This window comes from Bos indicus, chromosome 6, assembly GCF_029378745.1.
Source record: "Bos indicus isolate NIAB-ARS_2022 breed Sahiwal x Tharparkar chromosome 6, NIAB-ARS_B.indTharparkar_mat_pri_1.0, whole genome shotgun sequence".
NCBI classification, from domain to species: Eukaryota; Metazoa; Chordata; class Mammalia; order Artiodactyla; family Bovidae; genus Bos; species Bos indicus.
The window spans coordinates 56,209,496-56,221,829 of record NC_091765.1 but is presented as its reverse complement, the minus strand read 5'-3'; the positions used below and the strand labels follow the sequence as shown (position 1 = coordinate 56,221,829).

The window sequence follows — 12,334 nt, the reverse complement described above, 5'->3', positions numbered from 1 at the left end:
CTCAACATTCAGAAAATGAAGATCATGGCATCCGGTCCCACCACTTCATGGGAAATAGATAGGGAAACAGTGGAAAAAGTGTCAAGACTTTATTTTTCTGGGCTCCAAAATCACTACAGATGGTGACTGCAGCCATGAAATTAAAAGACGCTTACTCCTTGGAAGGAAAGTTATGACCAACCTAGATAGCATATTGAAAAGCAGAGACATTACTTTGCCAACAAAGGTCCATCTAGTCAAGGCTATGGTTTTTCCTGTGGTCATGTATGGATGTGAGAGTTGGACTGTGAAGAAGGCTGAGCGCCGAAGAATTGATGCTTTTGAACTGTGGTGTTGGAGAAGACTCTTGAGAGTCCCTTGGACTGCAAAGAGATCCAACCAGTCCATTGTGAAGGAGATCAGCCCTGGATTTCTTTGGAAGGAATGATGCTAAAGCTGAAATTCCAGTACTTTGGCCACCTCATGCGAAGAGTTGACTCATTGGAAAAGACCCTGATGCTGGGAGGGATTGGGGGCAGGAGGAAGAGGGGACGACAGAGGATGAGATGGCTGGATGGCATCACTGACTCGATGGACGTGAGTCTCAATGAACTCCAGGAGTTGTTGATGGACAGGGAGGCCTGGCGTGCTGCGAGTCATGGGATCGCAAAGAGTCGGGCATGACTGAGCGACTGATCTGATCTGAAGCTTAAAAACAGACCTCTCCACAAGTAGTTTAGTTACCCAGGGTCAAATAGGCAAAAGGGACCAAAACAAACATCAATACCCTTATAGGATGGAGAAGGAAATGGCAACCCACTCCAGTGTTCTTGCCTGGAGAATCCCAGGGACGGGGAGCCTGGTGGGCTGCCGTCTATGGGGTCGCACAGAGTTGGACACGACTGAAGTGACTTAGCAGGACCCTTATAGGAAGACAGCACAACCCTGACACTGAACTTGTACTCATGATGTCTAGCATAGAGTTAAAATACTGGTGATATGAAAAAGCTGCAAATTAGATGATAAGAACAGACTTAGAAATGAGAAAGATAGTGGAATTAGCAAGAATATACACAGTAATTTTGAATTATTACTAAATATATTAAAAGATGTAAAGGAAAACATAAACATAGAAAAATGTATCTAAAGAAGAAACCAAATGGAAGATCTAAGGCTGAAGAATACACTATCTGAAAAGAAAATCTCACTAGATCAGCTAAATGCAGGAGTAGACTATGTTTAAAAAAAACAAACTCAATAAACCTGAAGTGATGACAATTAGAAATTAACAAAACTTTAGCTCAGAGAGAACAGACTGAATAAAATTAGCAGAGCCTCAATGACCTGTGGGACAATATTAAGCATTGTTATATAAGCATAGTTAGAATTGTAAAATGAGAGAAGAGAAAGATGGAGTAATATATATATATATATATATATATATATATAAAATATTTGAAGAAATACGGCCAAAGATTTCTGAATTTCATAAAAACTATAAATGCACATATATTAAGATCAACATAACATCCATGATAAAGACAAACCACATCAAGACATATCATAATCAAATTCTTGAAAACCAGTGTGAGGAAAAACAAAAATATCGGGGAAGGGGGGAAGAAACATTAAAAATAGGGGACAATGATGAGAATGTATTGGCAGAAACAGTGCAAACCAGGAAATAATATGGTAAAATCTTTTAATGTGTTGGGGGAAAAAAAATAACCAAACCAGAAACTATTAGCTTAAAATACTCTATCCAGAAAAAATATCTTACAGAAATGAAAGCAAAATAAAGTTTTTTTGGCCAACAAATGCTAACGTATACTACAAGACTCAGTGTTTTTATTTTTTATAAATGCCTAAGATATTATCTTTTTTAGTTATGTTTTTGAAACGTGTTGTTTGCTTTTTAGTTGTGTTTAAAATGTTCTTTATAAATATGATTTCATTTTTTGTACAGCAAATTTATAGATCTTATCATTCATTTGTCTTGGGTCTTGTCAGTAGACTAGGCTCAAATAATGATAGTCTCTATTTTGTGGATATTATATTACAACTTTAAGAAAATTGTTTTATTAGTTTTAGGACTTGGTTTCTATGTCTTATTGAACTATCTTGATGCATTATAGGATATACGGATTTTTTAAAATACGGCTTTAAAATTTAGGTTTGGGAATGAACAGTTAGTAAAATGTATTTCTCTGTAATTAGAGTTCTTCAGAATAACTCTTCAGATTTTCAAGGTGTAAATTCCTATTTCTTTGAAATAGGAATGATAAACCATTGTTCAGTAACATTTGAAATAATAAAGTTGGCCATCATTTGTGTTGAAAATATCTTTCGATGCTTTATTCAATGTGCAGTTTAGGTAACATCAGAGAGGAAAGTTGTTGAACTGATACTGTTAAATGTCAGACATCTACCGCACAAGATGATGTATTTTAGGATTTAGCCTTTGACAAGTTGACTTGGGAGTTAACTTGTCATTACTGATTCTACCCTTCACTAGTTCACATGCAGACAGTTAAACTTGTCATCACAACATTTCTTCTGACTAGAAAGAAAATTTGAAGTTTGAAACATTTACAGTTAATGGCAGAATTATACTGCTGTTGTAGGCAGGCCATTGCCTTTGGGGTTTCTTTAACTACTTGCTCAAATATTGGTCGTTGTTTGTTTATACACACACCTTTTCAAAGATTTTGTCGCCTATTTCAGAACTTAATCATCAGATAAAAAAAGCAGCTGAGACTCAAGAAGAGTTAAAATATATTTTTTAAACTCCTGAATTTAACAAGCTATAATTTTGATTAAGTCTACATAATGTAGGAGCTTGATTTCTCAGGGAAATTACCCAAGTTAGATAGTTTCATTTAAACAAATAAACCCAGCAGTAGAATGCTTTTGAGTTAAACATGACATGAGATCAGTGAAAAGGCAAAAGCATGTCAGTATTAAAGCAGGTGTCAGAATTCTTCAAAAAGGAAATGACAGAACCTTGAGATCTGAGCTGCTGTGATGGGTGTGGAAAATAAAAGCAATAAATAAAGATGTTAGGAAGCAAGAGATGAAGATTATGGGCATCAGTGTCAGTGAGGATGCAGTTACGGCAGGTTCAGAAGGTGTTAAGGTGAGTGGAGTGGGGTGCTAGTAGCTTTATCTTCATAGAGGAGCGTTTCAAGGAAAGAAAGAAGGAATGCTGTTTTCTCCTTAAATTAGGGCCAATGAATTACCGGGAATGTAAAAGATTACCTCTCTTAGTCCCCTCAAAAGAAAAACCATAGCGACCGATTGTTCATGCAGTTCATTCCTTTCTCTTCAGATTGAATCCAAAGTAGCCATTTCGTAGTTTGAAATCAAACTTAAATAGTTGGACGTTGGTACGCATGCATGCTAAGTCGCTTCAGTCATGTCTGGCCCTGTGCAACCCTATGGACAGCAGCCCGCCAGGCTCCTCTGTCTGTGGGATTATCTAGGGAAGAATACTGAAATGGGTTGCCATTTCCTCTTACTTTAGTATAATTATACGTAAATGCATCAATGATTAATTTGTTTCAAATCAAACTTTTTATCTAGTGATAAAACTTTAAAACAACGCATCTACTAAATAATGCATCCACTAAATACCTGCCTCTTGAGAAGCCTATATGTAGGTCAGGAAGCAACAGTTAGAACTGGACATGGAACAACAGACTGCTTCCAAATAGGAAAAGGAGTACGTCAAGGCTGTATATTGTCACCCTGCTTATTTAATTATATGCAGACTACATCATGAGAAACGCTGGGCTGGAAGAAGCACAAGCTGGAATCAAGATTGCCGGGAGAAATATCAATAACCTCAGATATGCAGATGACACCACCCTTATGGCAGAAAATGAAGAGGAACTAAAAAGCCTCTTGATGAAAGTGAAGTGGACAGTGAAAAAGTTGGCTTAAAGCTCACCATTAAGAAAACGAAGATCATGGCATCTGGTCCCATCACTTCATGGGAAATAGATGGGGAAACAGTGGAAACAGTGTCAGACTTTACTTTTTTGGGCTACAAAATCACTGCAGATGGTGATTACAGCCATGACATTAAAAGACGCTTACTCCTTGGAAGAAAAGCTATGACCAACCTAGATAGCATATTCAAAAGCAGAGACATTACTTTGCCAACAAATGTCCGTCTAGTCAAGGCTATGATTTTTCCTGTGGTCATGTATGGATGTCAGAGTTGGACTGTGAAGAAGGCTGAGCACCAAAGAATTGATGCTTTTGAACTGTGGTGTTGGAGAAGACTCTTGAGAGTCCCTTGAACTACAAGGAGATCCAACCAGTCCGTTCTAAAGGAGATCAGTCCTGGGTGTTCTTTGGAATGACTGATACTAATACTTTGGCTGATCCAATACTTTGGCCACCTCATGCGAAGAGTTGACTCATTGGAAAAGACCCTGATGCTGGGAAGGACTAGGGACAGGAGAAGAAGGGGACGACAGAGGATGAGATGGCTAAATGGCATCACTGACTCAATGGACATGAGTTTGAGTAAACTCCGGGAGTTGGTGATGGACAGGGAGGCCTGGCATGCTGTGATTCATGGGGTCGCAAAGAGTCGGACACGACTGAGAGACTGAACTGAACTGAATTGAAGTATCTGGCACTATGCTAAATAAAGGCTATTGATACTGAAATGCTTTCTTTGTTTGCTTGTATTAAGTTTGTGGTGAAGTGGCTAAAAAATTCACACAGACACAACAGTTGATGTGATGGAGGGTGGAGTGGGTGTTTAAGATTAAAGAAGAATGTCTGTTTCACCAGCAGCATTGGATGGAGGCAGATAGGAATGGAGGGTCCCAAAGGGTTACCTAGAATATACCAATCGGGGAGAAGCTGGACTAAGCAGTCAGAGAGCAGGAAATACTTATTGCAAAGAGAAGAACATGTTAATTTCTTTCTTCTTCCCTTCCTTTCTCCCTGCCTCCTGGGAATGGCACAGTTGGAGTGGATAATACAGGACAGATCTTGAAGACCTTTTAATCTTGAAACCTCCAGAACTGCCGTGGAAGGACAGTTATCAGGAAGTGATGTCATTAGCTTTGTATTTTAAAAAGATCATTCTGGCAGTCTTAAGGAGAAGGTAGAGGATAGGGAAAGGAATTTTGTTTGGAGGGACTTAAGTGACTTTAAGGAGCAATAGAAAGCCCGAGGGCAGTGTTCAAATAAAGAGGAGGCAAAGCAAGTATGTCAGGGAACTGGATGTGACAGAATTCTGTGACTCAGTTCATATGTCAGGGGTGGGGTGGGGATTGGGGGGATCAGTCTACAATAATGAATCCTAAATTCCTGGTGGGATAAGTGGAGAACATAGTACCAGTTTGGTATCAGTATCAGTTCAGTCGCTCAGTCGTGTCTAACTCTTTGCAACCCCATGAACCGCAGCACGCCAGGCCTTCCTGTCCATCACCAACTCTCGGAGTCCACCCAAACTCATGTCCATTGAGTCGGTGATGCCATCCAACCATCTTATCCTCTATCATCTCCTCCTCCTGCCCTCAGTCTTTCCCAGCATCAGGGTCTTTTCAAATGAGTCAGCTCTTCGCATGAGGTAGCCAAAGTATTGGAGTTTCAGCTTCAACATCAGTCCTTCCAATGAACACCCAGGACTTATCTCCTTTAGGATGGACTGGTTGGATCTCCTTGCAGTCCAAGGGACTCTCAAAAGTCTTCTCCAACACCACATGAGAAGGGATAAAGATTTGAGATGCTTGTGGAATTAACATTAATTAGTATTATGGTTTATTAGTTACTAATACCACATTTACTGAGTGCTGAAGTGGGTGCTATTATTATCCTCATTTTTGCCTTTGATAAAACTGACAACCAAAGAAGGTTGATAACTTGTCCAAGGTCATAAAGGAAGTGAGTATAGTGCTAAAACTTGAGTTCACGAATTGTTTTCCATTCTGTTAACTTCTTTATGCTCTTGCTTTTCAATCATATGGAGATCTGATTTGTGAGACAGTTCTCAACCAGAGATAGGGATGTGAGACTTACTAGCTTATATATATGGGGGATAAAACCACTGGCCTGAATGACATGTCCCTTGGAGAGTCTTTAGAGTTCATGTGAGTACACTGAAGTTACAAGTTCATTTTTATTTATTTATTTATTTTCAAAAGCATCAATTCTTTTTTTTTTCTAATTTTATTTTATTTTTAAACTTTACATAATTGTATTAGTTTTGCAAGTTCATTTTTAGAAAGAGAAAGTGAGTTTGGGAAAGAACTGAGGGACCAGAAAGATAGGAGGAAAAGCCAGGAAGAACTGTTCTGCCAAAGCTGAATTGGGTGGTTGTTTTCCCTCTCTCTCTCTCTCTCTTTTTTTTTTTTTTCTACCTTTAAAAGGTAGAACAGTCCTGAAGTCATCAAACAGTTCTAACATCTTAAAAAATAAACCTCCAAATATCCATGAGAAGTTACAAGTGATGCTGGCCAGAAGGGTTTCAGTTCAGTTATTCAGAAACAGAATGAAAGAGGAAATGAAAAAGAGGCGAGGACATTAAGACCACAAGTTCAGGGAATTTTCTGGCCTCTATGGAGAGAGACGTGTGACTCCAAAGCAGAAGAGGGATCAAGTGAGTGGAAGCTAGTGGTAGACAGAGGGGTTTTCTTCTGATGGATGAGATCAGATCACATTTATATGGATTTAAGGATATTCTCTGTAGAAGGCTTGAAAAAAACAAAATTATCATTGAAATACTTTTCAAACTTTACAGAACATTATACATCCATGGGCATACCAAGTTGGATTTCACAGTCTGGCATACTGCAATTGAAAAAGCAGCAGGTACAGATGGGAATGCATTACAAGACCAGCAGCTCGGCAGAAATGACGTTCCCATTATCGTGAACAGCTGTATAGCATTTGTTACACAGTATGGTAAGTATCAGAGTTTTTATTCAACCCCAAGACTCATAGTAGCATCTTACAGTTTTGAAATAGTACCTCCATTGGACTGAATGAGAGCCCTTTGTATTTTAAGCACATCAGTGAAAATTAAAAGTGTAGTCCCCCTTCAGCCTAAATGCCATTCCTTCTCACAGTAAAGTTCATTTAAATTATATCACATGTCCTTACAAATTCCTTCTTCCTTTACATGCATAAAAATTTTAAATGACATATTAGAAGAATCTATATTGTAAAATGTATATTTAAAAAATGATTAAAGGTTGTACTCTTCAGAGGTTATAACTTTACAGTAAAGTCTTGGGGAATATAGTGGTGACTGTGTTTTAGAAATGGTAAATGATGGGACAATGTGTAAAAGACTTGACTTTTTGTAGGCCTGCATGCAAAGTGTCTGTGTATTTATTCCATTTAACATGTTTTTGGTCACATGTTTGTATTAAGAAACGTGGTCATTAATTGTACTGGTTTGACTTAATCATAACAACATTTTTATGAAAGTTTGCAGGTTCAAACCAAGTTGAATCAGGTATCATTTTAATTTAACATGCTGTGGCAGTATTTTATACATGCCTAAAAAAGTAAATGAAGTATGTCTTTATTATTTTTACTTATTTTCAAATTACTACTCATTCTTAAAATTTCTTCTGAAAATTTCTTCTGTTACATGTTGCCTTAATATGCTAAAAGATAAATTGTTTAACTATATTTTTAATATAAAAATATGTTCTCTCTTTCAATCTGTCTATAAAAGGCATTGATTTAGATTGTACATGCAGAAAAAAAGTAAAATGGTTTATCTTATATTTTGGAAGCTGTGTTAACTTTTCATTGTTCTCCTAGTCTTAGATGTATCTTTGGGTATTTTTAATTTGAAAAGAAAGTGTAATCAGTGAGAGAGCTGTAGAAAAACACTGTTTTATGAGTGTTTTTTTTTTTACTTATTTATTGTCTATAGTGTGCCAGCTGCTGAGCTTAGTACTGAAAATTGAGCAGTGGTAGTAAAGAGTGAAAGAACCATACATTTTGCCTTCCAGTATGAGAACTAACAGTGAAATGATATGAACACAATGCCAGAAATAACAAATGCTATGAAAAAAAATAAGGGAAAATTAAGTCTAGAATATGTGTATATTAATCTGTTTTCTCCTAGGGAGAGTGCCATTTTAAGTATTTCACTCATTTCATGTGTTATCCAAGTAAAATTATGATTAATATTCAGGTTTGAATATTAATTTGTGTTTGAATTATATACATGTTACAAATATGTATGTAATCACATTATGTGGGAGTATTCTGTGAAGTTCCTTGATAGTATGGTTATATTTTTCTTATCAAATGTCATCATCTGTTTGTTTGAAAATGGGGGAGGAAGGTTATCATCTTCACTTATTAGTAATTCAGTATTGGTGCACTTGCATTGTGCTGGTATAAATAAATTGCACACATCTTATGTTTTAGCAAGATCATAACCTCATTGGGAATTTTCACATCATGTTCGTTTCATAATGGTATAAGGTCTTTCTTAAGCTGACAAATGATTAAAATAGCTTGACTTGCTCCCAGTGTATCCAATTTAATGTTTCTCTAGGGAAATCAGAAGTTTCTTTGTGGTGTTTATTTGCATTTAAAATCATTAAGCATTAGATTGTTTTCAACTAAATTTCATATATTATAATTACCTTGTAGCTCTAGCATAAGGTACATTAGCTTCCATATTAAAGTAATAAAGCCAATAAAAGACTCTTAATGTTTTTTCCGGCTTTTTGTTTTTTTAATGAGCAAAACACGTGAAAACCTTGATATTACCAGCATGGATAGAAGGGAAGATTTGATATAAACTTAGAAAATGCCCAGTGATTATAGGATGCAGAGGGCCTATATGATCACAATTATTTCGAATTTCCTAATCTTTGGTATAAAATCTAAAAGCCTAATTTTTGTGCTCATGGTGTCAAAATCTGAACCTGACAAAATTCATGTATAATTCTAAAGAGTTTTAATTGTTTTAATGAGTTACAGCAGTTAGTTCTTGGGGGGATATATTTAATTTTTTGTAAACAAAATTGCATTCAGATTCACATTGAGTTACCTTGTACCAGTTGTTAGAAATTCACTCAACTAGGAACATATCTCAGAAACTTAATCAGTTTTTTGGTAGAACTTGCTTGTTCTTCTATTGTGGTCATTTACTGACTATCGACTGAGTTCTTTGAGGTACTGTGTAACTACTGTATACAGAAAATAAGACATGATCTTTGCCTTCTAGGAATTTATAGATTGTAGATGAGAATAAGTGGGCATTTATATCTCAAGTGTATGAAATTCTGTGGCAGTGGGGTTCAGGGCGTGGTCCAGGTGTCCATGGCTTAGAGCTGAAATTCACTTAGTGTAGAAGTGGTCATGGAGGGTTTCATGGCTGGAGCATGGAACCTGCCATGTGTTTTAAGAGAGAATGGGAGCTCATTAGGAGAAGGGAGGAGGAGGGATTCCAGGCAGAGGAAACTGTGTGTCAGGTGTGGAGTCATGAAGGAAGTTGTCTAGTCAGGGAACTTTGGGTAGCTACATGTGGTTAGAACTTAGTGTAAGAAGAGCGGAAAATAAAAGAAGCTGGAGAACTAGTTAGGACATTCATATAGGGTCTTATATGAATGCATGCATGCTAAGTCATTTCAGTTGTTTCCAACTCTTTGCGACCCTATGGACAATAGCCCACCAGGCTCCTCAGTCCATGGGATTCTACAGGCAAGGAGAGTGGAGTGGGTTGCTATGCCCTCCTCCAGGGGATCATCCCAATCCACGGATCGAACCCATATCTCTTATGTCTCCTTCATTGGCAGGCCAGTTCTTTACCACTAACACCACCCGGGAAGCTCATGGTCTTATGTATCATAATAAAATCCCTAAACTTGCCCTCTGTTTTGTTCAGTTGCTCAGTCATGTCCGACTCTTTGTGATCCCATGGATTGCAGCACACCAGGCTTCCCTGTCCTTCACCGTCTCCCAGAGCTTTCTCAAACTTATGTCCATTGAGTTGGAGGTGCCATCCAACCATCTCATCCTTTGTTGTCCCCTTCTCCTCCTGCCTTCAATCTTCCCAAAAGTTTGCCCTCTAGTCAGTGGTAGGGGGGCTATATCCATATTTTTAAGCATTTTGGTAACACCAGCAGACTTGTATCTCAGATCATTCTATTATCATTTTCAAGACAGACTGGAGGGCTCAGTAGAAATAGGGACAGAGAGGGGCAATAGCATACTGAGGAATTGGGTGCCTGAAATTATAATAGTGCAGGTGATGGAGCAAGGGGACAGTTTTGTGAGACAAGTCATAATGAAAAATATATGTGACAGTTTTCTTGAAATTTTTATTGATTCTTTTGATGTGATGTGTGAGAAAGAGAAGTTCTAGCTTATAAATGACTGGGGAGAAGGCAATGCCACATATGGAGGTATGCTACTGCTAAGTCACTTCAGTCGTGTCCGACTCTGTGCGACCCCATAGACGGCAGCCCACCAGACTCCCCCGTCCCTGGGATTCTCCAGGCAAGAACACTGGAGTGGGTTGCCATTTCCTTCTCCAATGCATGAAAGTGAAAAGTGAAAGTAAAGTCGCTCAGTCGTTTCCAACTCTTAGAGACCCCATGGACTGCAGCCTACCAGGCTCCTCCGTCCATGGGATTCCCCAGGCAAAACTACTGGAGTGGGGTGCCACTGCCTTCTCCACAAATTATAGAGTAAATGTCAAATATGAATCTATAAGTGCAATGTTTTTGACCAGTGTGTCCTACTTGGTGTGTAAGTTCAGTTCAGTCGCTCAGTTGTGTCCCTCTCTTTGTGACCCCACGGACTGCAGCACGCCAGGCCTCCCTGTCCATCACCAACTCCTGGAATTTACCCAAACTCATGTCCATCGAGTTGGTGATGCCATCCAACTATCTCATCCTCTGTCATCCCCTTCTCCTATACCTCCTGGAGGTATAGGAACAAGATAAAAGGCATGTTGGGATTGGGAGGTGAAGTAGTGAATGGGGCAGGAAAATTAATTTGTTCATATATATAAGTATAGTCTATGTGGCTTGTATTTGGGAAGCCCTGTATTTATATATAGATTTAGATATGTAATGCACATGTGCATTTGAAATTTTCAAAATTAAAAGCTGAGTAGAAATATACATGTCTTAGTTGAAATGATGAAAATGGATGGGTTCATCTAGAGAATTTTGTAGGGGATCAGAGAAGAGAATTGAGGACAGTTTCCTGGAATCATCAGTAAATATTGGATAGCAGAATAAATAGAAGACTAGAAGAGGAGTCATAGAGGAAGGGGCCAAAAGAGATGAGATCATAACATTGTGAAAACCTTGAGATTAACAGAATTTTAACCAGGATTCACTGGAGTATTAGACACTGCAAGGGGATCCTATTACATAAAAATTGAAAAGCATCTAGAAAGCATATTCTTGAGGAAGATGGTCCCAACAGAGTGGGAATTAGGCCTGAAGCAACAGTAAGTGGTTAAAGGCTCAATGGGGATGCAAGATGGTAGAAAGAATAAATACAGAAAACTCAGATTAGTTTTGGAAGAAAGAAAAACAAGAGGCCTGAAGGGAGGGGGCAAAAAAGTATTAAAAAATATTTGTTTGGCTATCATCATCATCATACCACCACCACTCTTCCTTCAGTTAACCACTGCTACTCTTATTTTAAGTGGGAAACTTGATCAGTATGTAATTCTGAAAAGTTATGACCCAGCTCTTCCATCTAGAAGAAGTTGTGGAACAGACAGAATTAAATATGCACATATGAATGTAGAGACTTAAGAAAATTTATACTAGAGAGTCTTACTTTCGTCAGTGAAACTGAAGGCAAATCTGTACTCTGAGAGACTAAGCAAAGGGCACTTATAGTAAAAGAACATTTGAGAAAGATGCTATGAAGGACTGGCCTGCTGCTGCTGCTACTGCTAAGTCACTTCAGTCATGTTCGACTCTGTGGGACCCCGTTAGGCTCCCCCGTCCCTGGGATTCTCCAGGCAAGAACACTGGAGTGGGTTGCCATTTCCTTCTCCAATGCATGAAAGTAAAAAGTGAAAGTGAAGTCGCTCAGTCGTGTCCAACTCTTAGCGACCCCATGGACTGCAGCCTACCAGGCTCCTCCGTACATGGATTTTCCAGGCAAGAGTACTGGAGTGGGGTGCCATTGCCTTCTCCGGAAGGACTGGCCTAGGGCCTACTAAAAGCTGAGGATGGAATAGTTTGTTCATCAGGTTTGCATTTTACGTTATAAAATTTGCAAGGAGGGGAGCTTTCTACTCTCATGCATGTTTATATAAACTCTTAGATGATGATTTTGTCTTGTACATCATCCGAACACAGAAATTAGTTCTTTTTTTGAGATAGTA

General features: G+C 38.3%; 1 protein-coding gene across 6 annotated transcripts in view; it reads left to right on the top strand.

Moving 5' to 3' along the window:
• The window catches only part of ARAP2 (ArfGAP with RhoGAP domain, ankyrin repeat and PH domain 2), a 197,782-nt gene that overhangs the window by 115,222 nt on the left and 70,226 nt on the right, over window positions 1–12,334 (top strand). For all 6 annotated transcript variants that reach the window (XR_011567142.1, XM_070791264.1, XM_070791262.1 and 3 more), the window contains one exon: window positions 6,743–6,906. Coding sequence is in view for 5 of the 6 variants with exons in the window: in XM_070791264.1 (XP_070647365.1) it covers window positions 6,743–6,906 (164 nt within the window). In the remaining variant the exon portion in view is untranslated. The remainder of the gene's footprint in view (window positions 1–6,742; window positions 6,907–12,334) is intronic.